The sequence below is a fragment of the Bison bison genome, unplaced genomic scaffold (assembly GCF_000754665.1).
Source record: "Bison bison bison isolate TAMUID 2011002044 unplaced genomic scaffold, Bison_UMD1.0 scf7180017864198, whole genome shotgun sequence".
Taxonomy (NCBI): domain Eukaryota; kingdom Metazoa; phylum Chordata; class Mammalia; order Artiodactyla; family Bovidae; genus Bison; species Bison bison.
In genome coordinates this window covers 2,449,648-2,474,154 of record NW_011494770.1, presented here as the reverse complement: position 1 = coordinate 2,474,154, position 24,507 = coordinate 2,449,648, and the positions used below count along the sequence as shown (strand labels likewise).

Below are 24,507 nucleotides of genomic sequence, written 5' to 3'. Positions count from 1 at the left end.
TTTCCTTTTTTTTTTTTTTGCCATGTCATGTGGCATGTGGGATCTTAGTTCCCCAACCAGGGATCAAACTCGTACCCCTTGTAGTGGAAGCATGGAGCCCTAACCACTGGACCACCAGAGAATTCCCTACATTTTAAATATAAAGGCACTTATTGGTAAAGTATAAGAATGCTGCTGCTGCTGCTAAGTCACTTCAGTCATGTCCAACTCTGCGTGACCCCATAGACGACAGCCCACCAGGCTCCTCCGTCCCTGGGATTCTCCAGGCAAGAATACTGGAGTGGGTTGCCATTTCCTTCTCCAATGCATGCATGCAAGCTAATCTCTTCAGTCATGTCCGACTTTTTGCGACCCTATAGACAGCAGCCCACCAGGCTCCTCCATCCACAGGATTCTCTAGGCAAGAATACTGGAGTAGGTTGCCATTTCCTTCTCCAAGTATAATAGGAAAATATATATTATGCAAATAGTAAGCATATAAAAGTAGGATGGCAACATTAATATCAGAGAAAATGGACTTCAAGACAAGGAATGTTACCAGAGCGATAAAGATGGGCATTTTATAGTGAGAAGAGTAACAATTCATCAAGAAGTCACAACAATTATAAATGTTTATGTACCAAATAACAGAGTTTGAAATTACACAAAACAAAAACTGACAGAATAGAACCAAAGAAAAGGAAATTAGTTTGAATATAGAAGACCTGAGCAATCTTCTCATTCTCCTAGAACTAACATTTATAGAAAACTAGACACAACAATTTCCAAATATATGTTTTTTTATGAGCAAAGTAACATTTATCAAGATGCATTATTTCCTAGTCCACAAACTAAGACTCAAACATTTCAAAATTCTTGAAATTTTATTAAGTATATTCTTAAACAACAATGTAATAAATCTGGGGATTGATAAAAATAAGATATCTAGAAAATCCCCAAATATTTAGAGATTAACATCACTTATAAATAACCTATGGTCAAATAAAAATCACAAGAGAAATTAGAAAATATTTCAATGTTGAATGACAATGAAAATACGACATGGCTAAAGTGGACTGCAGTACAGCTTAGAGGGATAATATAATGTAAATATTTTTGTTAAAGAAAAAAACAATTAAAAATTAACAATCTAAATTTCCACCTTAAGAAAAGGGGGGAAAAATATAGCAAACTATACCCAAAGTAAGTAGAAGGAGAGAATTGATGAAGAATGGAAATCAGTATAATAGAGAACAAACAATAGAGAAAAACTATGAAAACAAAAACTGGTTTGTTATAAATAGTAACAAAATTGATGAACTCCTAGGAAGAGTAATCAAGGAAAACAGAGAGGAAATGTAAATTAGTAATATCAGGAATATAAAATTGGATGTTGCTATAGATTCTATAAACATCTAAAAAATATAAAATTATCAATAATTTTTTACTAATAAGTTAATTTAAAGTTTTATAGATTATATATACATGGTACATGAATTGAGACAGTTTACTGCTCTCTTTCCAATACATATACCTTTTATTATTTTCTTCCCTTATTGAACTAGCAAGTATCTCTATCCCATGTTAAAGTAGTGAGTGTAGACAATCTTGCTTTGTCAAGAGGAAGACATTTACTATTTCACAATGAAGTGTGATGGAGCTATAGGTTTTTATTCTAATTGCACTGGGAAATCACTGCAGACTTTTACTTGCATGAGTGATATTATCTAATTTATATATTTAAAAGGAGAAGGCAATGGCACCCCACTCCAGTACTCTTGCCTGGAAAATCCCATGGATGGAGGAGCCTGGTAGGCTGTAGTAACCACTTGGGCTACTGTGTGGAAAATGGGCTCTAGGAAGACTGGATTGGAAGCAGTGAGGTAATCAGGAGGTGGCTGCACTTGCCCAGGAGAGAGGTGGTGGTTCTCTGAACAGAGAAAAGGCAGTGGAGGTTGAGAGAAGTGGCTGTGTTGGGGCATATATTTTGGGGGATGTCTATTTGTAGAGCTGGCAGGACTTGTTGATTTATTGAATTTGGGTAAAGAAAAAACCCAGATTTACATTGTATACAACCATGTTTATTTCAGAATTTTTTTCCCCTGTGAATTTTAGATATTGATTTATATTGATAATATATAATTTTGTATTGATAATTCATTTTCCTCTTTAGAATGGACCATTGAATGTGGATACAGTATTCTTAAAAATCTAGCCATATGTTATTTAGGACTTAATTTTTTTAAAGGTAGAATATTAGAGAAAGAACAGTGACCAATATTTATACAGGATTTTTAATCAATTTAAAATTTTAGTGTTCTGAACTAAATTTCTGTATTTTTCTTTTTAGGGTTATCCAAGACTGGTTTTCAGAAAGGATGCAAGTGGCCAAAGTGGATTTCTCTACAGTGTTACCACGCTTCATTTCTCTATATATCTTTTCCTTTCTGAATCCAAAAGATTTGTGTGCAGCTGCACAAGTCAGCTGGCCCTGGAAATTTTTAACTGAACAGGTTTACCATTTGTCACTTCCTAGTAATAGGACTCAGATATAACTGTCATCTGTAATGAGGCAATGAGGGTAGCTCCTGTCCCTGAAAATAATAATTGAGGGTGTCTGAACCATAATTAATTTATCCTTAAGAGAAAAAATAGGGAATTTTTTTATGGGGAATTATATTTAATGGGGGAATTAAATACAGTAATTTATTTTATAAGTCAGGGGATATACACTATTCTAATAATTCATATAATTCTGATAATCTTTAAATAGTCAATTTAGTTATTTAGAAAATAATTTATCTTGGTTAAGAAGTTCAATATTTTGTGAAAATTTATTTAAGATTTGGTTTTAAATGATATTGTTTTAGTCATGATAACCCACCTTAAATTTGCTCTACAACCACAACTTTAACTGCTCTTTCTTTGGCTAACCTCTGTTGAAGAATATAAAACTAGATTTTCTACATCTGCTGCCATTAATTCTGCCTCTGGGATGTTTATCTCTTTACTTTTAAAAGACTTAATGGAATGTAATAATCGGCATACTTTAAATACAAATCAATAATTTACTCCTTTAACTTGTACAAACTTTGCAGGATGGACTTACGTTGATATTCTGATCTCACAGAATTCCTGGCTCTCCATGGAGGGGCCATATGAAAAGCCAACTGTGAGCCCTGGATTTATAGCATTTGTGAATCCAGGTTTAGTGTTCCCATGGTATACTGTTTCCTCTTTTTTTGCTTTCAACCTTTCTCTGTCCTTACATTTAAGGAACATTCTTATAAGCAGAATATGGTAGTGGTTTTCTTTTACCACTTGACAATCTTTAACTTTTACCTGGAATCATTTAGTCTGTTCATGTTTATGTAAATACTGATATATTTGGGCTTAAGTCCACCATTTTACTATTTTTATTTACTATTTTATATTTTGTTTTTCTGTCTTCCTTTAGGATTAACTTAAATATTTCTTAGATTTATTGTAAATTCTTTAGCAGTTCTTTCATGGCTACCATAGAGATTACAGCACTTATCCTAGGGTTTTTTACTACCTCTGAGGTAATGCAAGCATAGAACTCTTTAACTCCATTTGCTTCCCTGCTCAGTTTCTATGCTTTTGTTCTCAAACATTTAATTTTACACATAAACACATATAAAATACACAAATATACATTAAAATATATATTATATGTAAATATATAATAATAAATATAAATATATCTTATAATATCTCTATTGTATATAAAATATATGCATACCTCATGAATATTTATAACTGTTTAATAGTCAATATTTATTTACAAGTAAACTTTTTCTGTTATACTTCATACCTTTCTGCATCTCTGATTTCCCTACGGGGTTCAATTTTTTCTGAATTCTCTTTAATATTTCTTTTAGTACAGCTTTCTACTGATAGATTCTCTTAGTTTTTGTCTGAAAATATCTTTATTTCACCTTCAAATTTGAAGGATATTTTCACTGGGAATTTGAACTCTAGGTTGGTAATTAATTGTTTATTAGAAATTTGAAAATGTTCCATTGTTCTCTGGCTTTCATAATTTTCTTGAAAAGTAGGGGGTTTTATTGCTGGTCCTGAAAGGTAGTTTGTTTTCTCTAGCTTCTTTTAGGATCTTTTTCTCTGTCTTTGGTTTTCTGCAAGTAAGATCCCCTGGGGGAGGAAAGGACAACCCACTCCAGTATTCTTGCCTGGGAAATCCTATGGATAGAGGAGGCTGATGGGCCACAGTCCATGGGGTTGCAAAGAGTCAGACACGACTTAGTGACTAAGCAACATGTACAGAGGGGTGTGTGCGTGTGCATGTGTGTGTGTGAATTTATCCTGTTTTGTATTTGGCACTGATTTATAAATTGGGGATTTTATGTCTTTCATCAACTTTGCAAAGCTCTCAGATTCCGTCTGTTCATATATTGCTTTTGCTCCACTTTTTCTTTTTTTCTTCTGGGTTTCAATTTATTACATTGATTCACCATGTCCCATAAGGTTCATATTCTTCTATGTGTCTTTTCCATTGTTCTGGCTTTCAGTGTTTCAGTCTGGATTTTTCTTCTGGCTTAGCTTTCAGTGTACTAATTATCTTTTTCAGTTCAGTTCAGTCACTCAGTCCTGTCTGACTCTTTGCGACCCCATGAACCGCAGCACGCCAGGCCTCCCTGTCCATGGCCAACTCCCGGAACCCATGTCCATCGAGTCAGTGATGCCATTCCACCCATCTCATCCTCTGTCCTCCCCTTCTCCTCCTGCCTTCAATCTTTCCCAGCATCAGAGTCTTTTCAAATGAGTCAGTTCTTCGCATCAGGTGGCCAAAGTATTGGAGTTTCAGCTTCAACACCAGTCCCAGGACTGATCTCCTTTTGGATGGACTGGTTGGATCTCCTTGCAGTCCAAGGGACTCTCAAGAGTCTTCTCCAACACCACAGTTCAAAATTATCTTTTTAGCTGGACTCTAATTTGCTTTTAAACTTGTCCCTTGAGTTCTAAATTTGTTATTATATTTTTCAGTTTTAGAGTGTTGGTCTGATTACTTTGCCAAAATTTTCCTCCCAGCCATTTAATTTCTTAAGTGTATTAACTACAAGTTTTTTTTTTAAGTTTGTGCCTGATAATTAACAACTTTTGGATCTCCTGAGGGTCTCTATTTACTAAAAAACAAGAAACAAACAATTCTTGTCTTTTTTGTGTGCTTGCTATTTTTGGTTGAGTACCAAATATTTCATATAAAAAACTGATACAATAATTTGAGTATCCAGATGATGTTATCTTCCTTCAGAGAGAACTTGCTTCTAGCATTTGGTTAGGCTAGGAATAGCTTATTTAAATCCAATCAGAGAATGAGATATTTCAAAGCTAGTTTCAACCTATTTCTTTGTCATTCTTACTGAAAAGGATCTCAGCTAAAAGCCAGGTGTCGTTACCAAGGCTATTCCCCTTTGTGAGCTCTGAATGTTTCCTCTCTTCCTTGCAAGAATCCTTACATCTTAAGATGTTAAGAAGTTCTTAACCTCTTCTAAATCTTTCAGTCATAACTTCCTGCTCTGCTTCTCAGCCTTAGTTTTGCTTTGGAACTGTCAAGTGTCTTGAAGTGAAAAGTGAGACCGATCAGGATATTACTTTTCTGGGTTTCCCTCCTCTAAGGTCTTGGTTTTACAAGTCCTTATTGAATTGGTAGCTTAAGTAATTGTTTTATAGTATTTTGTCTATATATTTGATTAGATAAAACCACGTGAAATTTGCTGTTTTCATATCTCAAAACTGGTTGCATATTGGCAGTATTATATGGGTCAATTAAAGTTGTTCCCAGTGCAAAGGTTGGTGTTAAACAACCATACCATCGCTAGAAGCAGAATTCTCAGAATCTGGTGCATATGCTATGGGAGCATTGAATAAGTGTACAAAGATGACTAATACATATATTCATATAAAATATACATGTTCATCAAATAATATTTTTCCTGTGGAGTAAGGTATGCATCTTATTTCTCAGAATCAAGTTTAGATGGCAAGTCAACTGCACTAAAAATTTCAATGTAATAAGAAAAAATTATCTATGTGCCTAAAAAGATTATTACTAGGAAACAGTCCTTGCAACTCATCTTTCTCATTTCTTTTTCTGAAGGATTGCTTATGGATGCCCAAATGCATTAAGTTTGGATGGTTTCTGCCCTATACACCAACAGATAATGAGTACGGTGCTTGGAAACACCATTACATTGCTTGTGTGTCCAACTTAGATTGGCTAACCCCTAGGGAAGCTGCTGCTGTTTATGGGACTCTGAATGAACCCAAAACAGAAGATGAAGAGCTACAGGAGAGGCAAAGAGAAAGGTGCCTAAGGAAAATAATTTGGGAGAAAACTGCACTACATAAGAGTGAGTGGCATTTTACAACTTTATGTCTTAGCCGAGTATTGTAGAAACCAATGGATTTACATACAAATTCCCACAGAAGAGGATAGCACCATCTTTTTGAAATAGCCTATAGGAGGCATTCTTTAAAGTATGTCAAGGAAAGCTCTCTGTTCTTTACTATTAACTAAGAAAGCAAAAAGATTTCCAATGAAATATGTAAAGTTAAATGCCAGTGCCTCCATGAGACTAAAGATAAGGAGAGAGAAGCACAAGCACAGGCAAAAGCAAATAAATACATTCAGGACAATTCAGAAGAATTAGTATTGATGACAACATAGGAAAAATAAAAATGGAAATGGAAGCAAGAATGACCTTTTTTTTTTTTTTAAGGTGAAAAGGGAGTAGGGATGAGACATGCTCTTAGCTAAGCCCTCTGATCTGCGCAGTATGTAATTAGCAAACCTGATCTGAGTTCTCCCATCTTGCTTTTTCACTGACTCACCCTCTGTGAGACTGTAACAAATGGGAAATTTACTTGAAGCCAAGAAGAAAGGCAAAAATGATGTGAAGCCTACAAATTGATGAACTGGTTTCTACAAGAAAAGAGTTGCTTATTCTCTGAGCTTTGTTTCATGACCTGAAGTGACTGGTAACTTGCAGCTACAGAGCGGAGAGGATAAGAGAACCAAAGAGAGTCTGTAAAATGGCTGTAATTACTGCCATCTGGAATACTGCCCTGGTACAGCTTTAATTTTGATGGCTTTATCTGTGTAGACTTGGCTGGGAGAAGCTTGAAGTAAACAGCCAAGCCTGCTGCTATTTGTTTTTCAGAGTTGTTGTTCAAAGTTCGACCCCCTTGGGTGAGTGGAACACACTGCTCTAGATTGTTCAAATCCAAATGCCAACCACGTCTCTCCCAGACTGCGAGGGATCGAGTGGGATTACACGAAACTTTGGAGAAACAGCTTGTTTTGTCATCTTTAGAATCTTTGCCCAAGCGGTAAGCAAACCTTCATCTGCTGAAGGTTCAGCACCTTCCCATGATACCAAGAATTCATTCTAGAATAATTTAGCTAACATGCAGTGGTCTTGTATAATTAAATCACTCTTATCCTATAAAATAGCAATAAAAATAGTTCCTTAATCTTCAACAACAGTGGTCTTAAACATGCTTTCTGAAGTAAATATGTAACATTCAAAATTTACATTTCACATATTCTTAACTCTGCAAAGAAGCTATATTGTGGATGTAGCAGTTTTTCTGTGTAAAGTTATTAAGCAAAAATAATATTTTTCCAGAATTATTTTTTTTAATGGAGGAAGTATATCTGAATGGTTGTGGGGATGAGGTGGCTGTAGAAAATAATAGACATTATTTGAAAAAACCATGAGGCCCAGGTGATTAGGGAAATTTAAAATATCATGGCTGCTTCCTTTTCAACTGTTGTTTTGAACCCTTTAGTATGTCAGTAAATTGGTTTTAAGTGCCCTACAAAATTTCCAAGAACACATTCTAGCATCCCATGAAGACAGGAGGAGACACCCAGTGGGCACCTTTGACCCCACTCACCCAGGAGTCCCCTTTGCTGACATCCCTGAAAACCACAGGGAGAGACCGAGGGCCTGAAGCCGCTTGCCTTGTACAGAGAACTGATGCCCAGAGGACTCAATGGTGCTCACTTATCAAAGTCAAACTAGAGAAAATAAAAACTTCACTTTTCCCCCCTCTTATCCTTATAGAAGCAACATTTCTGGATGCCATTCCTACCCTTTATTATCGAAGAAAAGTTGGCGTGGAGTTTATAAAAATGACAGCGGTTCTTCAAATGCTCTCCAGCCACACTTCATATTAATATCATCTCGGATTCCTGCATATGAGGTACAGTGGGTTAGGAGGCCAGTCCTTCTCTGAATTGGGTTTTTTAATCTCCCCTAGAGTAGACGTATGGCAATCTTTTGGTCACCATGTGTATGAAAATGATTCATCTCCTAAAAGGAAAGCTGTCTGATCTAAGTGGAAATGTACAGACCCAAACAGTTTTAAAACTCAGAAGCAATAAAAATAACCATAAATCAAAATTATTTTTTAAAAGTATTAAAGGCCCAACTGCCTTGCTTTTAGAGGTCCAATAAATTTTTGTTAAATTCAATTTTTTGCCCCTAATCCACAAAAAAGCAAAGTGATACAAATTATTTTAAAATTTCTTTGGAATGACTAAGGAATTTAATAATATCCTGTAACTAGCATCTCTAAAAAGAAAACTGTCAGAAATCTATTTTGTGATCTACTTAATGAAGGTGACTTTAAATGAAAATATGCTCTTTCTATAATGAAGTTATATATTTTAAATTTTAATGTGAATAAGAAAAAAGAAGCATAAAGAAGACATAGGAAGCATGTATACTGAGTATGCATGTATGTACATATGCATGCACTGATACACATATATGTAAAGCATGGCATTAGTAGACTGTATTTGTTGGCTTACTTAGAAAGTTCTTGCAAAAAATTCTTATTTGTAAGAAAATGGTTGCTTTCAAGGTATTAAATCACTTCACTGTTGAACATCTAGGAGTTGACTTTGATCATTTACAACAGGCTAGCTTAATGGATCCATATGAAAGCAAGATCAGAGTTTGATCTCCATGTGGGCCGTAGATAGTTTCTCTAACGTTTAAAAATACCTCATGCTGGGCACAGAGGATAACTGATGACAGAGTAAGAGTGAATAAAGTGGAATTGAATAAATCCATGATCCCGTTTGTCTTCTTTATGTAAGACTATGCCAGACTCATGAATGTAATGGAGGTTTAGGTAAAAACCATGAAACCATGTGGTAGTTCTCTATTGAGTTGAACTGTGATCTCCAGAAAGTGGCATGAGGTTTTGGGAAAAATCAGTGCCTTCAATGACTTTCCAACCTGACTGCTGCTAAGGAATTAACTTTATCAAAGTGAAAATTTATCTGGTTGGTTGTTGAATTCAAAGAACAGTGGTTTTAGCATTTATTTAATACTAAATAAATATTTAGTATTGATTACTATTTATAAATATTTAGTATTTAGTATTAATACTAAATATTGATCATTCAAAAATGTATAATTAAGAGGAAAACAAAATCTAAGAAGTCCATTACAAAATTACATAAGTTTTTTGCTTTAGTGTATGTGTCACTGTGCATGGGTGTGTACAAAGATAAAAAAACTGGAAGAAAATAATTCATTAGTGTTTCTTTGAGTGGTGGAGTTACAAATGCACTCAAATTTCCCGTTAGAAAAGAAAGAAAATAATTTAAAAAAGAAACGTGATGGGGAAAACTTATCTTCCTCCTATAATTTCTGAAGAAAAACAATAGTCTTCAAAAATCACAGATTACATAGTCACTGTTTTTAATTTATTAAGAAGTATTCTAAAGTAACAGGCTTCCCTGGTGGCTCAGATGGTAAAGAATCTGCCTATAATGCAGGAAACCTGGGTTTGATCCTGGGTCAGGAAGATCCCCTGGAGAAGGAAATGGCAACCCACTCCAGTATTCTTACCTGGAGAATTGCACAGACAGAGAAGGCTTGTGGGCTACAGTCCCTGGAATCGCAAAGTCAGACATGACTGAGTGAGTGACACGTTCTAAAGTAATGGGCTTTGGTTCCTACTGGTCTGGTTTTGTTTTCTAGATGGTGGCGAACAGTGTTAGAGCAGGTATCATTTCTGTGGTGTATGAACACAGTGGCCTAACCTTGGAGACCCTACTTTATCTCATAGAAAAAGCTCTGGATGGGCAGATGGCACAGAGTGTGGGAATATTCAGTGACGGAGATAGCAGAGAAATCAACTTACTCCAAGGTAAGACTGGGGATTGGGAAGAAAAATTTGCACTGAGGTAGTGTTTGTCCACAATTTAAGGAGGTTGATATCCTAGCTCAAAGCAAGCAGGCAGGAGGAGTTCCTTCTTACTCTTTTCTTTCTTTATCGGGGGCTTAGGAAGGCAGTCTCCAGGACTCCTTTAGAAATCGGTGCAGACACATGCAGACTAGCTGAATCATCACATTCAATTCCCAGGAGGTGAAAGGTACAGTGAAGTTTCCCATGCCTGGGAGCGTTACTTCTGCTCTCTAGGACTTATTTATTGATTGACAATCATGGGAAACATTTCCACTTTGGAACTTGGTTGCAAAGTCCCAGGACTTGACTGGCCATTGACCAACCATGTTGTGAGCTGGTAACTCACACTGCTGCCCCACGGAAGCAGAGACACAATGTCCTTAACCTAAGCACTCAGTGTCTAATAAATCCAGGACAGTAGGAGAGTGTTGTCATGTTGGAGTCCAGTGGTACCTTCTGTGGTCCTAACATGGGGCCATCATTGAAGCAGAGATGCCCTGCAGATCTTGGCCTTACAAGCAGATGTTGGCTTTTTGAACCTCTGCATTTTCACAACACAAACTGCTAAGAGCTTCTGTTAATGTGACATTTTGATTTCCTCCCCCTCAGGCTATAAAATTGGTATTAAAAATTTACTGAGGCCTGAAGTGAGAGACTTCTGGGAAAAATTAGGAAGCTATGTGGCCCCAGAAGAAGAAGGGGGTCACGTGGACCTCTTTGTACCACTTGGAGCATCAGGTCAGTTTTGAGAGGTGGTGGTCATACCTACTTTGTGATGATATTTCATGGATTTATAAAATGTCCTCAATTCAAATAACTAAGTTACATTTATTTTTTATTTTTCTCCTTATACTTCACATACTCAGATACTTAGGGGGAAAGGACATCAAGGCTAGTGGTCAGAGTAACCTGTCCCTAAAGAAATAGTCATTAGTGGTAAAAGCTAACCAGAAAAATTATTTCTGTTTCTTCTGGAAAACACACTAAAATCAGCCTCCACAGTACAGGTGAAAATGCCAGACCAGCATTGGGACCATCATCAGCCTGTATGAGGAAACTTTCCCTGTTGGGTTCAGAATCTGGAAGGAGTGGGCATGAACTTGGTGACCAGGGACCTGGACTTGAATTCCACTCATGTGACTTGAGCTGTGTGGTCTTAGGCAAGTTTGTGGACCTCTGTTTCCTCATATGAAAGTTAGGATAATAGTACCTTACCTTATCGGACTTGTGAATATCAAAATACATATAAAATACTTAAATGTTGGAGTATTTAAAAATGGAGTATTAAAAAAATGGTGCCTTGTAAAGATGAGTGTGGTAACATCGTTTTCAGTGCCTAATATCAGTCATATTTAACATAAAAGCTCTGCTTTCATGAATTCATGGGCTGTTTTTTTGTTTATTTCTTTGTTGTTGTTTTTTAGCCAAGCAGAACATGGGAAAGGAAGTGTGGAATTAAAGTTTCTCAAACTGTTTCTTGCTACCCATTCCTTAGGGAACTTAACCTTAGTTCTTAATCCTTAGATTTCACTGGACTATTCAATACATACAAAGCATGACTCTGGCAGGATTTCTCTAGGCAAAGGAAGTATAGGAAGGAGTTTAAAAGAAAATGAAGTACAAATTATTGTAAAAAAATAGTTTTTACAATTACTACAAGTATATAATCTCAATTATGTAGAACATAGGGACAGACAACTCTAGGAGCAAATATAGCACACTATTAACCCTATCTCTAGATCTGTTATTTCAAATTTTCTTTTAAAATCAATTTGAAAAGGTAAGTTACAAAGAATGTGGAAGGTGTGACCCCAATGTTTAAAATCTGTGTATGTGACAGGGAGGGTGGTAGTGGGGTGTGTGTATAAGAAGGGTTTGGAAGCATATATACCATCATGCTGACTACAGTTGGATAATATTAGTGAGTTTTCCTTTCTTTTACATTTTTCTTTTTCTTTGATCTTTTTTTGGTCTCTATTTTCTGTAGTGAACTACTATTACTTTTAAAATGAGACCAAAACAAATTTTTTAATGGGAGTAGGGGAAAAAAAGGATGTTAAAAAGTAACATATTGAAAGGCAAAGAGAATATGGGCAAAAGGGGAAAAGAACAGTAGATTTAGTGACACAAACATGGTCTCAAGTGAAACTTAATGGTACGCAAACAATAGATTTCCCATTGCCATTCTGGGCCCCCAGGTCATCCCTGAACTTCCTATCAAATATAATTTCTCCTGGGTGAACCATGGAGACCCTGGTTCAGTCAGAAGGCCCTGGCTTCTGTCAAAAATCTTCCACCACCTCAGGAATCACTCTGGAGCCTGTCAGCCCTGTAGCTGTACCACCTCTGAAATCCAGATCTTAAGCATTTTTCTCTGAGTACCACTTCCAAATTGTGTCCTCAAATATTCCCACTCTATCGGTTCTTTGCCTGAGGATCTCCAATCCACGTACTCCCACTTACTATCACCATGCCTTTGACCTTGGTTCCTTCCTCATTAAACCTAGATTTACTGGTTTTTCATTATCATCTCTCTTGCAAAGAACCTGAACTTCTTTTTTGCTGGCCAAACCCCAGTTTATTTGGCTAAATCCCAGTGCCAGTTGGAGAAGGAAATGGCAACCCACTCCAGTGCTCTTGCTTGGAAAATCCCATGGACGGAGTAGCCTGGTAGGCTGTAGTCTGTGGGGTCACGAAGAGTCGGACATGACTGAGCGGCTTCACTTTCACGCACTGGAGAAGGAAATGGCAACCCACTCCAGTGTTCTTGCCTGGAGAATCCCAGGGACGGGGGAGCCTGGTGGGCTGCCGTCTATGGGGTCACACAGAGTCGGACACGACTGAAGTGACTTAGCAGCAGCACCAGCAGCAATGCCAGTTAGAACATAACCTTCTGCGTAATCTATGCCTGCCAGTGCTGAAGCAGCTGAAGACTGTTGGAAAGAGTAATACAACTGTTCTTACTGATCTAACTTTAATGCCATAAATACCAAATGGGATTGGAACTCTGATAAGCAATCCTACCACATTTCCTTGGTAAATTCACTTTCCCACTCTTTAATGACTGTCACCCCTTCTCCTTTTTAGTCAATCTTTCAATAACCCTCTCTCTCACTTGATTTCACCATTTACTTCCCTAAGGAAACCCCTCAATATACCTCCCACCACAAAAACCACCATCTATCCAACCTTTTACATTCATCCTGTCTTCCCTTCTGTTACGGTGAAAGAAGCACCCCTACTTGAATCAAACATCAGCTACTCCACTTGGACCCTGGATTGCACCACCTTGCACCTTCTCAAGACATCACTCCTATGCTCAATCCACCTCCAGAGCCTCAATCCTCTATCGGATTAATCCTATCAGATCAAGAATACCTGTAGTAGCTCCTCTATTCCCCCTCCCCCCTGAGAGACCAGAAACTTTCTCTCACATGAGTTGACTATACCAATGGTTCTCAAGTTTTTGATGTGTATTTGACTCACCTAGAAGACTTGTCGCAATCCACATTGCTGGATCCCACCCAAGTGTTTCAGATTCAGGTCTGGCATGGGAGCTGAGAATTTGGTGATGCTGATGCTGCTGATCTCAGAGCCACACTTGGAGAACTACTGGTATAGTTCAGAGGTCCCCAACCTTTTCGGCAGCAGGGACCAATTTTGTGGAAAACAGTTTTTCCATGGACCAGAAGTGGGGGTTTGGGGGTGATTCAAGCATATTACATTTACTGTGCACTTTGCTTCTAATCTAATCCTTTCACTGATCTAACAGAAGGTACCAGTCCACAGCCGGAAGGTTGGGGATCCCCCTAGCTGACTGCTTCTGCCTTCCTCATCTCTCACTTGCCCACCTCCCAAGCTCCTCGAAGTGGTCTCAGTCTACCAAAGCCACTTTTGGAAGACTATAAAAGACTCCCATGTGCCCAAATGCAGCAGTCCCTTCTCCATCCGCACCTTGCCCTGACCTCTCAGTGGCGTTTGAGGTGGATGAATACTCCTCCTCAAAACTCTTCTTTCCTTGGTTTCCCTAATACCACCCATTCCTTGTTTTCCTCCTACCTCAGCAGTCTGTTCCCCTCAGTCTCCTTTGCCAGCTTCTCTTTGGTGAGGCCTGTAAATGTGTCCCGGGCTTGATCCCAGACTCACTTATTTTCCATGGCTACACTCTTCCTTTAGGGAGTCTCATTTATTCCTATGACTCTACGTTCAATCTGGATACTGAAGACTCCCAAATTTATGTCTCCATCTTTGAAATCTCTCAGCTGTAAATTCATCTTGCTTTTACTTGACATCTTCATGTGGGTGTTTAGTTTGCATGGCTAAGAGGCATCTCAAAGTTCACACACCTGAAACAGATTCTTGATTCCCTTGTATCACAAACCCACCCCTTTCCCAGAATTTCTCACTTAAGATCGCATTATTCACAAGTTACTGATAAGCCAGAAACCTAAAACTCTTCTTTTTTTGGCGTTACTTACAAATTGTAAGCACTTTTATTAATGTATAGTTGACATGAAGTATTTAAAGTGTGTAATTTGATAAATTTTGACATATGTCTACACGCCATGTGAAACCATAAAAGTCAAGATAATGAACACATTCATCATCCCCCAAAGTTTCTTCCTGCCACCTTGAGATTTCTCACTTTGCTTCTCCACTCAAACCAGAGGCAACCACTGAGCTCACAATATATTAGTTTGTATTTTATAGAATTTTCTGTAAATGGAATCATACAGTGCATTTTTTTGGTCAGGCTTCCGTCACTCCAGATATTTTAGATTTGTCCATGTCATGCTAGTATCAATGGTTCATTCCTTTTTACTACTGGGAATGATTATATTGTATAGTTATACCATGTTTGTTTATCCATTCACCTGTTGATAGATATTTGAGTTCTTTCCAGTTTAAGACTTTTACAAGCAAAGCTGCTGTGAACATATACTTTCATTTCTCTTGGGTAAATAAATACCTAGGAGTGGAATCACTGGTTTATATGATAGGTGTAGGTTTAACTTAAAAAAAAAAAAAAAAAAAAACCCAGCCAAATTGTTTCCAAAGTGGTTGTGCCATTTTAGATTTCCACTCCAGCTACCCAACACTCCGATACTTGTTTAAGGTCAGTCTTCTTAATTTGAGCCATTGAAGTGTGTCCTGATATCTCTTCATGGTTTTAATTTGCATTTCTCTAATGATCAGTGATGCTAAGCTTCTTTCCACTTGTTTATTTGCCATTTGTCCTCCTTGGTGAAGTGTCCTTTCAAATCTTTTGCTCATTTTAAAATTTAGGGTTTTTGGCTTTTTACTGAGATATCTTTGTATATTCTGGGAAAGTTGTTGCAAATATTTTCTCCCGCTCTATGACTTATCTTTTCCTTCTCTGAATAGTTTGTTTTGAAGACAAGAAATTCTTAATTTTGATAAAGTCTAATTTATCAATCTTTATGTTTTATAAATTATGCTTTTGATGTCATATCTAAAAACTCTACCTAACCAAAGATCACTTCTATGATTTCTCCAAAATTATTTCTAGTTTTAAGTTTGACATTTGGGTTTGTGATCCATTTGACTTATGCTTTTTTTAAAAAAATAGAATGCCAGGTATAAATTGAAGTTCTTTTTAAAAAAACACATGGCTATCAAATTATTTCAGTACCATTCCTTATAAAGACCATCCTTTTCCCAGTGGATTTTATTTGCATCTTAGTTGAAATCAGTTGACTATGAATGTATAGGTACCCTTATGAACTTGCTGTAATTTCATTGATCTATTTGTCATGGGAAACATTAGATACAAATAAATGACAGACATCCCAATCTTTCAGCCACAACCATCTTGCTGCAGCAACTGAAACAACTTGGAGTGATCCTTTACTCCTGGACCACAAAGAATTAAAGTACATTACGTATAGTTTCATTTGAAGTAGTTTGATCTATATGCTGTGTCACAGAAGAAGGGGTAAAATTAACACTAAAATTTGACCATTGTATTCCACTGTGTGTTTAACAGTTTTAAAACCAGCCTCTTGCAGGAGACTTCGAGTCAGACTATTTTAGAAAATCTGTGTAGACTTTTCTGTCTTTGGCCTAATTCCAAATTTGAAAATAAGCACCAGGTCAAACTGCATCCCTCTTTCTCCACCCTGTTGTCAATCCTCCTGAATGAAGTGTCTGGACATCAGCATTGAGGGATGAACTGTAAAGCGCTGATGGACTATTCCATGAGGGATTTGAGTTGAAGACAAGACCTACAAGTGACCTTTCTTGGCCAGCTCATTAGTGCTTCTAAGTAGTGTTTAACTGTTATGGCAAAACCTGTGAGTGAACTAATGAAAGTATTTTTGACTGTGCAGAGGCAGGAATAGAAGTTCTTTCTCAGCTGTCTCAACTGACTGGCACATTATTTACTGCTCCCACTGGGATTGCCACTGGCTCTTACCAACATCGTAAGTGTGTATGGGTGCTGACTTCTGTGTCCATTGATACCCACCAACTCCAGGATCACCAAGGACAAAACACAGCTAATAATACTGGTTCTGGCAATGTCAATTACTGCCTTTCATTCCTACTCTGAAGGAGTGCTGTCACTTCCCAAGCTAGTTCATTTCTCATCACTCCGTCATTTGCTTAGAAGGGAATTATTATTACAAATATCTGCTTCAAACCATCATTTGCGAAAATACCAGCTTTAACAGTTAAACAAAGATGTAGCTGATCTAGAGAAATGATAAGTACAGAGCACAATTCTCTTCATAAAACATTATCAATGTGCTTTCATTTGGAAAAATGAATTGGAGCTATAAGGAGCTAGTGAAGGGGCTGGCTCAAGTTTCATTGCAGTAGCATTAAGGGAGAGGAAGAACAAAGAGAAATTACACTTGAAAGCAAAATTTCATTTAGATACTAAAGCTGCAACTATTGGATCAAAATAACATTGTCTGACCAACAAGAGTGAAATTGCTTTGCTATAATAATGTTAATCATTTTCCCCTTTAAAACTCTCTCACTTCCTATCAAACAGGGATGGGAGTGATGTAAAACTATATAAAGCATTACTTCTCTAATCCTGAATGCTAAGTGCCTTTCAAGATAGGAAAGCTGGAATCATGGGAGACTTGTAAGGAAGAAGATTCATGATGATACAACAAAAAGCACACTGACCTAATACAGCTTTGTAGCAGAAGTTGCTTGTTAATTTTAGTTTACATAGCAGCAGCATCCAATGAGAGCATATTTGGCCCCATTCAGGGAGGAAATCAGCCTCGCAGAGATAACAGGGTGTAGACACTGCAGTTATAAAATGGGTTTTCATCTTTTTCTCCTCTGTCTCTTCTTCCTCTTTTTCCCACTTTTTCTTCTCATTCTAGAACATGTTACAAATAGTTTCATGTTTATCAGCAAAAAATGTGGAAAGAAGAATGAAACTATCCATTTAGGACAGAAAATCGAATTTCCCTTGGTCCTGTGTCATTCAGTCACTGATTTTCAAGGACAGAAACTTTAAGCACCCATTTCAGTACATGTAGAGATATCTGTAGAGAGAGAGAGAGCAGCTGGACATGATGTAAATAAGATGCAGGGTTGGCTCCAATGGAGATGACTTTTGGATGACATGATGGGGAAACCAGGTAAAATGCGGTTTTCCTGTATTTTTACTTTTTAGGATGTGAACATAAAATAGTATATTCTTATTTGGAAGTCTACTCTGCTTTTGATGCAAAAATCCAGCAGCTATTTAATTTTACTTCAAATACAGTGTAAATGTCAATCTTATCAAAGAGTAGATAGACATTTGAAATTATTCATTTTGTCCTTTTTGAGTTTCTAATTTTACCTTTGAAAGCAGACTATGGATGTTTATCTTAGTCTTCTAATGAGAAAGGGTAATAAGCCTGATATAAATACAATTAAGAGTATTTTTTTTCCCATACTGTAAACAAGAAGAACTCTGAGCTTAAGTCTGTGATACTAAATGCAGAAAATAATGTCAGTTCTTAGTGACTGGCTGGGACGACAGTGGGAAACGGCACCCCCTTCCATCTACTTCAGCGAATCAAAGCTGCAGACATGGTCCAGCCTCACCGACTTCCTGGAAGACACCTTGAAATCAGTAAGGAAACAACTAAGTCCTCTCTTCAAGGAGTTGCAGAAGAACATCAGTGGCAGGATGATAGGTAAGAACTGTTGCTGCTTCTGTTGCTGGTTAATTATGAAGCTTGTCACATATCCAAAGTGAATACAAATGTAGGAATGCGGAAGTAAAAACCTGACTGTTTATTGTCTTTGTTTTTCATAGCTTCTTTCAGATATCATGAATATCCACTAAGAACAAATATATTCATCTTTAAAATGCTGAAGCTAGTTCCTGGTTTCAAATTTTACCATCTTATTAATTCTGTCAGTCAATTGTTTACCTTGGCAAAATTCACTTTGCTAAGCCAGAGAGCTCTGTCCTTTTCCCTCTTCAATTTGCTCTCAAAGTTAAGCACCAACATCCCAGTTAAGCATCTCTTAGACCACAGCACCCATTACTTAAATTGTTCTATAATTAAATTCTATGTATTTTCTTTCTAAAATATTTAATTTGGTGACGGGCTTCATGGACAGGCCTATTGGACATTATTGAATTTGTTTTCACATTTACACTTCTTACTCATGATTCAATTATCACAATAAAGACTCTTGGAAACAATGTCCTGTTTCAACTTTAGATCTTCATCTAAACCAGTCAGTTCTTCAAAATCAAGTACTTTTTCAAAAAAAAGTTAGGTTTTTCCTGCATCTTTAACTGCCAACTCATTTTCCTCCCTAACTCTTCACATGTCACTGAAGCACTGTACCAGTCAAGTCATTATATATCTATGTCTTACTTCTCTCTTCCCTTCCTCTGCCTTGCTCTGTCTACACAAGAGCTGTAACATACAAATATGCATACAGGTATTTCATCTGTCAACATATGCCCATCTCTCTCTGCATAAAGCAGGGATTTGTCTTTTTGGTTTTAACTCTACCACATTTAGTAGGTGTTCAGCTAATATTTAAAATTTCTTATGAGGCTATGTTATGGTTATGTTATGGTTCTTTCACAGATATTAACTACTAGAGAGATAAATGAAAAGATTAACAGTAGAAGTGTTTTTTGATCATGTATGTCATAAGGCATGAAAATCAAATGGAAAAAGGTTGCTTTTCAAATCAATGCAAGTTGCTCAAAATATTTTAAAAATATAGGTGTCTGTATGTATGTATGTTATTCCCTATGGACTTAAAATATTTATGGAATTGAGCACAAAGATAATGCAGAATATAGAAGAGCTTTTGGTGGAATTGAGAATCTAAACTTTATAAGGTTCATTTTTACATGTTCTTTCCCTGTCCAATTTATATATTTTATTCAATATCAACTTTGTCAGAGTGGTCACTTTTTATATGCTACACATTTAGATGCTTTTGCTCATTTTCTATTTTATCTTGATAGATAATCTTCATGGCATAATAGAATTTTTATTCTTAGTCTGCATTTTTATCAACTAACAAGCAACTGTAAGGACTGAGTTTTCTTCTTGATCACATCTCTTAATTAATTACAAAGCATATGGACTTATATTTACAGGGCAATTTGTATTTGACACCATGAGTGTGGCTAACATTCTGAATAACCAAGAAATCATACAAGCTCTAGCAGATGGATTGATAGAACTTTCAAAAGAAAATTCTGTAAGTGTTCCTTTGAATAAAATAAGCTACAAAAACCCCAAAACTTAAATTTTAGTGTGCATTTACCACTTTATCCTTTAGGACACAATTCCTCAGAGAAATAGCATCAGTTTATGAAAACAGTCACTGAAAGAGTCTGAACCCAAGATGTATTACACAAAAATAGGAAAATCTTCTCAGTTATTTGATATTAATCATATGGTACACTGTTCTATCTTGTGATTAATTTAAGTCAGAAGTGACTTCTTAAATAAAAAAACATGTTTAGTGGCTTATATTTCACATAAACATTATTCAACAGTTAAAACAATTAATAGTATGGCAGAAAAACTGAGAAATGGTGAAACCAGCTATAATAGATGAAAGGCAAGGAAGGCTAGATGAGAGAGGAAGGAAAAGAGAAAACAGGACAGAAACATGCAAGTCAGTAATTTGGTTGGGGATAAGCTTAGGGAAAGCCTGAAAAAAATCAGAAGCAAATTTTGAATGCTCTTCCAGAAAAGTCAGTCCACACACTAGGACACAATGAGGGGAGGCAGAATAAAAACATACTCTGCTCTAATATCATAGAAAGGCTCTAGGAAAATAAAATACAGTCAACTCTATGTATCCTTGGGTTCTGCAACCATGGGTTCTGCACCCTCAGATTCACCCAACCACATGTTGAAAATATTCATTAAAAAAAATTCCAGGGACTCACCTGGTGGCTAAGACTTCATGCTGTCAATGCAGGGGACCTAAGTTCATTCCCTGGTCATGAAACTAGAACCCAGATGCTGTAACTAAGACCTGGAGTAACCAATTAAATACATATTTTTTAATTCCAAAAGTTTCAAAAGGTGAAACTTGAATTTAGTCATGCATTGACAACTATGTACATAGTGTTTATACTGTACTAGTACTATAAGTAATTGAGAGATGATTTAAAGTATATGGGACGGACTTCCCTGGTGGTCCAGTGGCTAAGACTCTGCACTCCCAATGCAGCGGGCCTGGGTTCAACCCCTTGTCAAGAACCTAAATGCTGAGAGCTGCAACTAAAGACTGAAAATCCCATGTGTGGCAACTAAGACCCGGTGCAGCCAAACAAATGAATAAATAAATGTGTAAAGTATATGGGGGTGTTTCCCAGGTAGTGCAGTTGTAAAGAATCAGCCTGCCAGTGCAGGACGTGCAAGAGACTTGGGTTCGATTCCTGTGTCGGGAAGATCCCCCAAAGTAGGAAATGGCAACATGCTCCCATATTCTTGCCTAGAAAATTCCATGGACAGAGGAGCCTGGTGGGCTATAGTCCATGGGGTCACAAAGTGAAAGTGAAAGTTGCTCAGTTGTGTGCAACTCTTTTCGATCCCACGGACTATAGCTTACCAGGCTACCCCATCCATGGAATTTTCCAGGCAAGAGTTCTGGAGTGGGTTGCTATTTCCTTCTCCAGGGCATCTTCCCGACCTAGGGATCAAACCCGAGTCTCCCACATTGCAGGCAGACGCTTTACCCTCTGGGCACACACACCAAAGTATATGGGAGAATGTCCTAGGTTATATTCAAGTACTACACCATTTTACATAAGGGACTTGAGTATCTGAGAATTTTGGTATTTGCAGAGGTCCCGAAGCAAATCCCCATGCATAAGGAAGAATTGTTGCAGCCCTCAGTTCAGGGGAAGCTGAGAACAGGACAGGAATGGGGTATTATCAACATACCTGATGCTGTATAAGGCTTGTAGTTTTCCAAGAAACAGTTCTCAAATATTTCCCACTGTAGTAATTATACTTTGTGGGGGATTTAACATTGCCTTTGGACACTTTCTCCTTATCCATCATGGTTTCAACTTGGCTTCCTGGGTAAGCACCAGACATCTCCTGGGCTCATGGCCCATTGTAGAGCCCGAGGAGTTGCAGGTAGCCATGAATTTCTTTTCTGAAGACTCAACTCTCCAGTGCACTAGCCAACCCTCTCACAGCCCAGCAATAAATGCCCTGGAGAATTCAGCTGATAATATGATCAGGGATGTTCACAGGGATAATCCTGAGGCCCTGAAATTCTCTGCAGTATTCTCAAACACCAAAGAATTATTCAATGTCTGATGTTGGTTCATGGTACTTATGCCACCAAATTATTTTAAAATAACCTTGTATGATATAATTTTCATGGTGTTCAAACCTACAGCCTGAGAGGGAACCAGATTTGGGAGTCTTACCAGGGTGTTTTCCGCAAGAATTCTGCTGCTTGGAGGCTCTCTTCTTTCCCCTGTAACACACCAAAGTTGTCCTGTCCCCTTTCCTCCTCTGGCTAAGAGGCCAGTGTGGGTCACTTTGGTTCTGAAGACCTTGAGACCCTCCCACAAGACCTTGGCATCCTCACTGAACTGTGACAATAAGCTAAGAACCAAGATTAACCAGAAAGCCCCATTTACTGCCTCAAATAAGAGTGACTTTGTTCTAGACTTGTAAATTAGGTAGAAAGCTGAAAATGCTACTAGAAAATGTGTTCTCATATCTGCTGCACTCTTGTTGACCTGCATTTGAAATAAAAATTCTTTTTTGGGGGGGGGTTGGTAATCTTTCAGGACAACCCTCTGGAATTTTTGTCATATTTTCTGCTAAAGAAATGTAGTAAAAAGAGCAAGCATTTTGAAGGAAATGTCATTCTGACAAAAAGTGACCCAAAGGCAACACACAGTTTACTCACAAAGGTAAAATTACTGTGGCACTTTTATGCTGTTGCTTCACTGTACAGTTTGAGAAATGTGCTTAAGAAATTCATAATCAGTAATGATAATTCTAACCTTGAAAGCTTTCAATTTGTCATTTCTCATAAGAACTTCATTTTCATGGATTTTTATTTTTAAAAGGGTGTTTTGTAGTTTCATAATGTTAGTAACACTTAATCTACTTGATTAGTGGATTACATGGCATCATGCTGATGAGAGTAAACACTAGTTGACTCTTGGGGGAAGAATTGAATACTCGCATTCTGTCCAACGTAACTTAAAGAGATTTTTTTTTTTTGCAGCCCAGGACACTTTTTTGGTGAAACTAAAAATGGTTCATTTTTCCTTTTTTCTTTTGGTTGAGATTCAAATTCATAAAAGAAAAAAAAGTGGGTTTGAAGCTAGTTCTTTAGTTGAGCAAAAATAATTTTGCCAGTACTATATTCAGAATATGTACATTCTTGGTTAAGTGAAGTAATATGGATTCAGGAAATACTGAAAATTGCACTGTCATTCAGAGAACTGATGTCTATGAAAATGCCATTTCATGCCCATTGGAAAAGCACCTATCTTTGATGATTGAAGGCTGGGGATGCCACCCCTAACACAAAGTCACCGTGGAGACTGTTAGGAGAAATAGACTTGTAAGTTCTGCTAGTAGCAAATGGTGTGTTGCCCTATTAACCTGATATTCTGGAAGACTTTGTTGCCCTGGCTTTACAGGACAGCACAGTGCAGGGAAAGGCAAATGGAGCACCACTGGGGCCGCGTCCTCTCTGCCAAGCTGCCCTAGACTCACTCAGCAGAGTGAAAGGCCTGCAGTTATGCAGCCCCTGCCCTCTGTCTTTAGTAGACCATGCCTCTTAGCAGAACCCCCACTTCCTGAAGCAGCTTATTCTTCCCAACCACAAGCATCCTCTTCAGGAGGAGTCTTGATAAACACATTCCCAGGGACATCAAAGCCTTTAGATGTTAGAACCCTGCTTCCTTGTAGCCTGACCCCTAAATCTATCTCTTACAAAACTCACAGACCATGTACTCATCAGAGTTCTCCAGAGAATCAGAACCAATAGACCTGCTCTTGTTACATCACCTTCCTGTAGTAAAACTACAGAAATGTTAAACTCCTTAATGCCTGGGAATATCTTTGATATTTTCCTTTTTTAAAAATAAAATAAAAAAAATAGATCTTAGATTATTATTTGGTTTTCTGTTATTTAAAACTTGGGAGCTTGTGCATAATGCCCATGAAACAAAGTTGGTGGCCCTAGGAAGGAAAACCACAGATTAAATATAGGTGCTGAATTCAGATAAAATGGAGGTGAGTTTCTCCACACCTTGGAGTTTATTTTTAAAAGTGTAGATATTCATCCAGAAGAGCACACAAACTCTCAACCATGGGAGTGGAAAGTAACGCCTTCTTCTGAGACAACTGTTTTATAGATTCTTCCACAAGGGTTTGTGTAAGAGGATTAGTCTGCCAAATCCAGGACCAAATACACATACATATATACATATAGATAGGTAGATAGCTCACTCTATTAATCTATCATCTTGCTGCCCAGTCAGTAGTACAATAGTAACTCCTGGCCTTGATATGCCTGCAGTGTTTACACTGATGCTATAGAACATGGTGATAGGTCACAGCCAGAATCATAGTTGTTCTTCAGCACTATCATTTTTCACAACTACTGCATGCATGCTCAGTCGCTCAGTCGTGTCCAACTCTCTGCGACCCAATGGACTGTAGACCGCCAGGCTCCTCTGTCCATAGGATTTCCCAGGCAAGAACACTGGAGTGGGTTGCCATTTCCTTCTCCAGGGGATCTTCTGGACCCAGGGATCAGACC

At 37.5% G+C, this 24,507-nt stretch overlaps 1 protein-coding gene across 1 annotated transcript in view; it reads left to right on the top strand.

Annotated features, from left to right (window-relative positions):
* Positions 1–24,507, top strand: part of ECT2L (epithelial cell transforming 2 like) — a 74,236-nt gene that overhangs the window by 28,942 nt on the left and 20,787 nt on the right. The window contains exons 4-12 of the mRNA XM_010844219.1: positions 2,330–2,492; positions 6,119–6,371; positions 7,182–7,350; positions 8,091–8,229; positions 10,023–10,191; positions 10,840–10,968; positions 16,581–16,673; positions 18,219–18,401; positions 19,841–19,944. Of these exons, the coding sequence (XP_010842521.1) occupies positions 2,330–2,492; positions 6,119–6,371; positions 7,182–7,350; positions 8,091–8,229; positions 10,023–10,191; positions 10,840–10,968; positions 16,581–16,673; positions 18,219–18,401; positions 19,841–19,944 (1,402 nt within the window). The remainder of the gene's footprint in view (positions 1–2,329; positions 2,493–6,118; positions 6,372–7,181; positions 7,351–8,090; positions 8,230–10,022; positions 10,192–10,839; positions 10,969–16,580; positions 16,674–18,218; positions 18,402–19,840; positions 19,945–24,507) is intronic.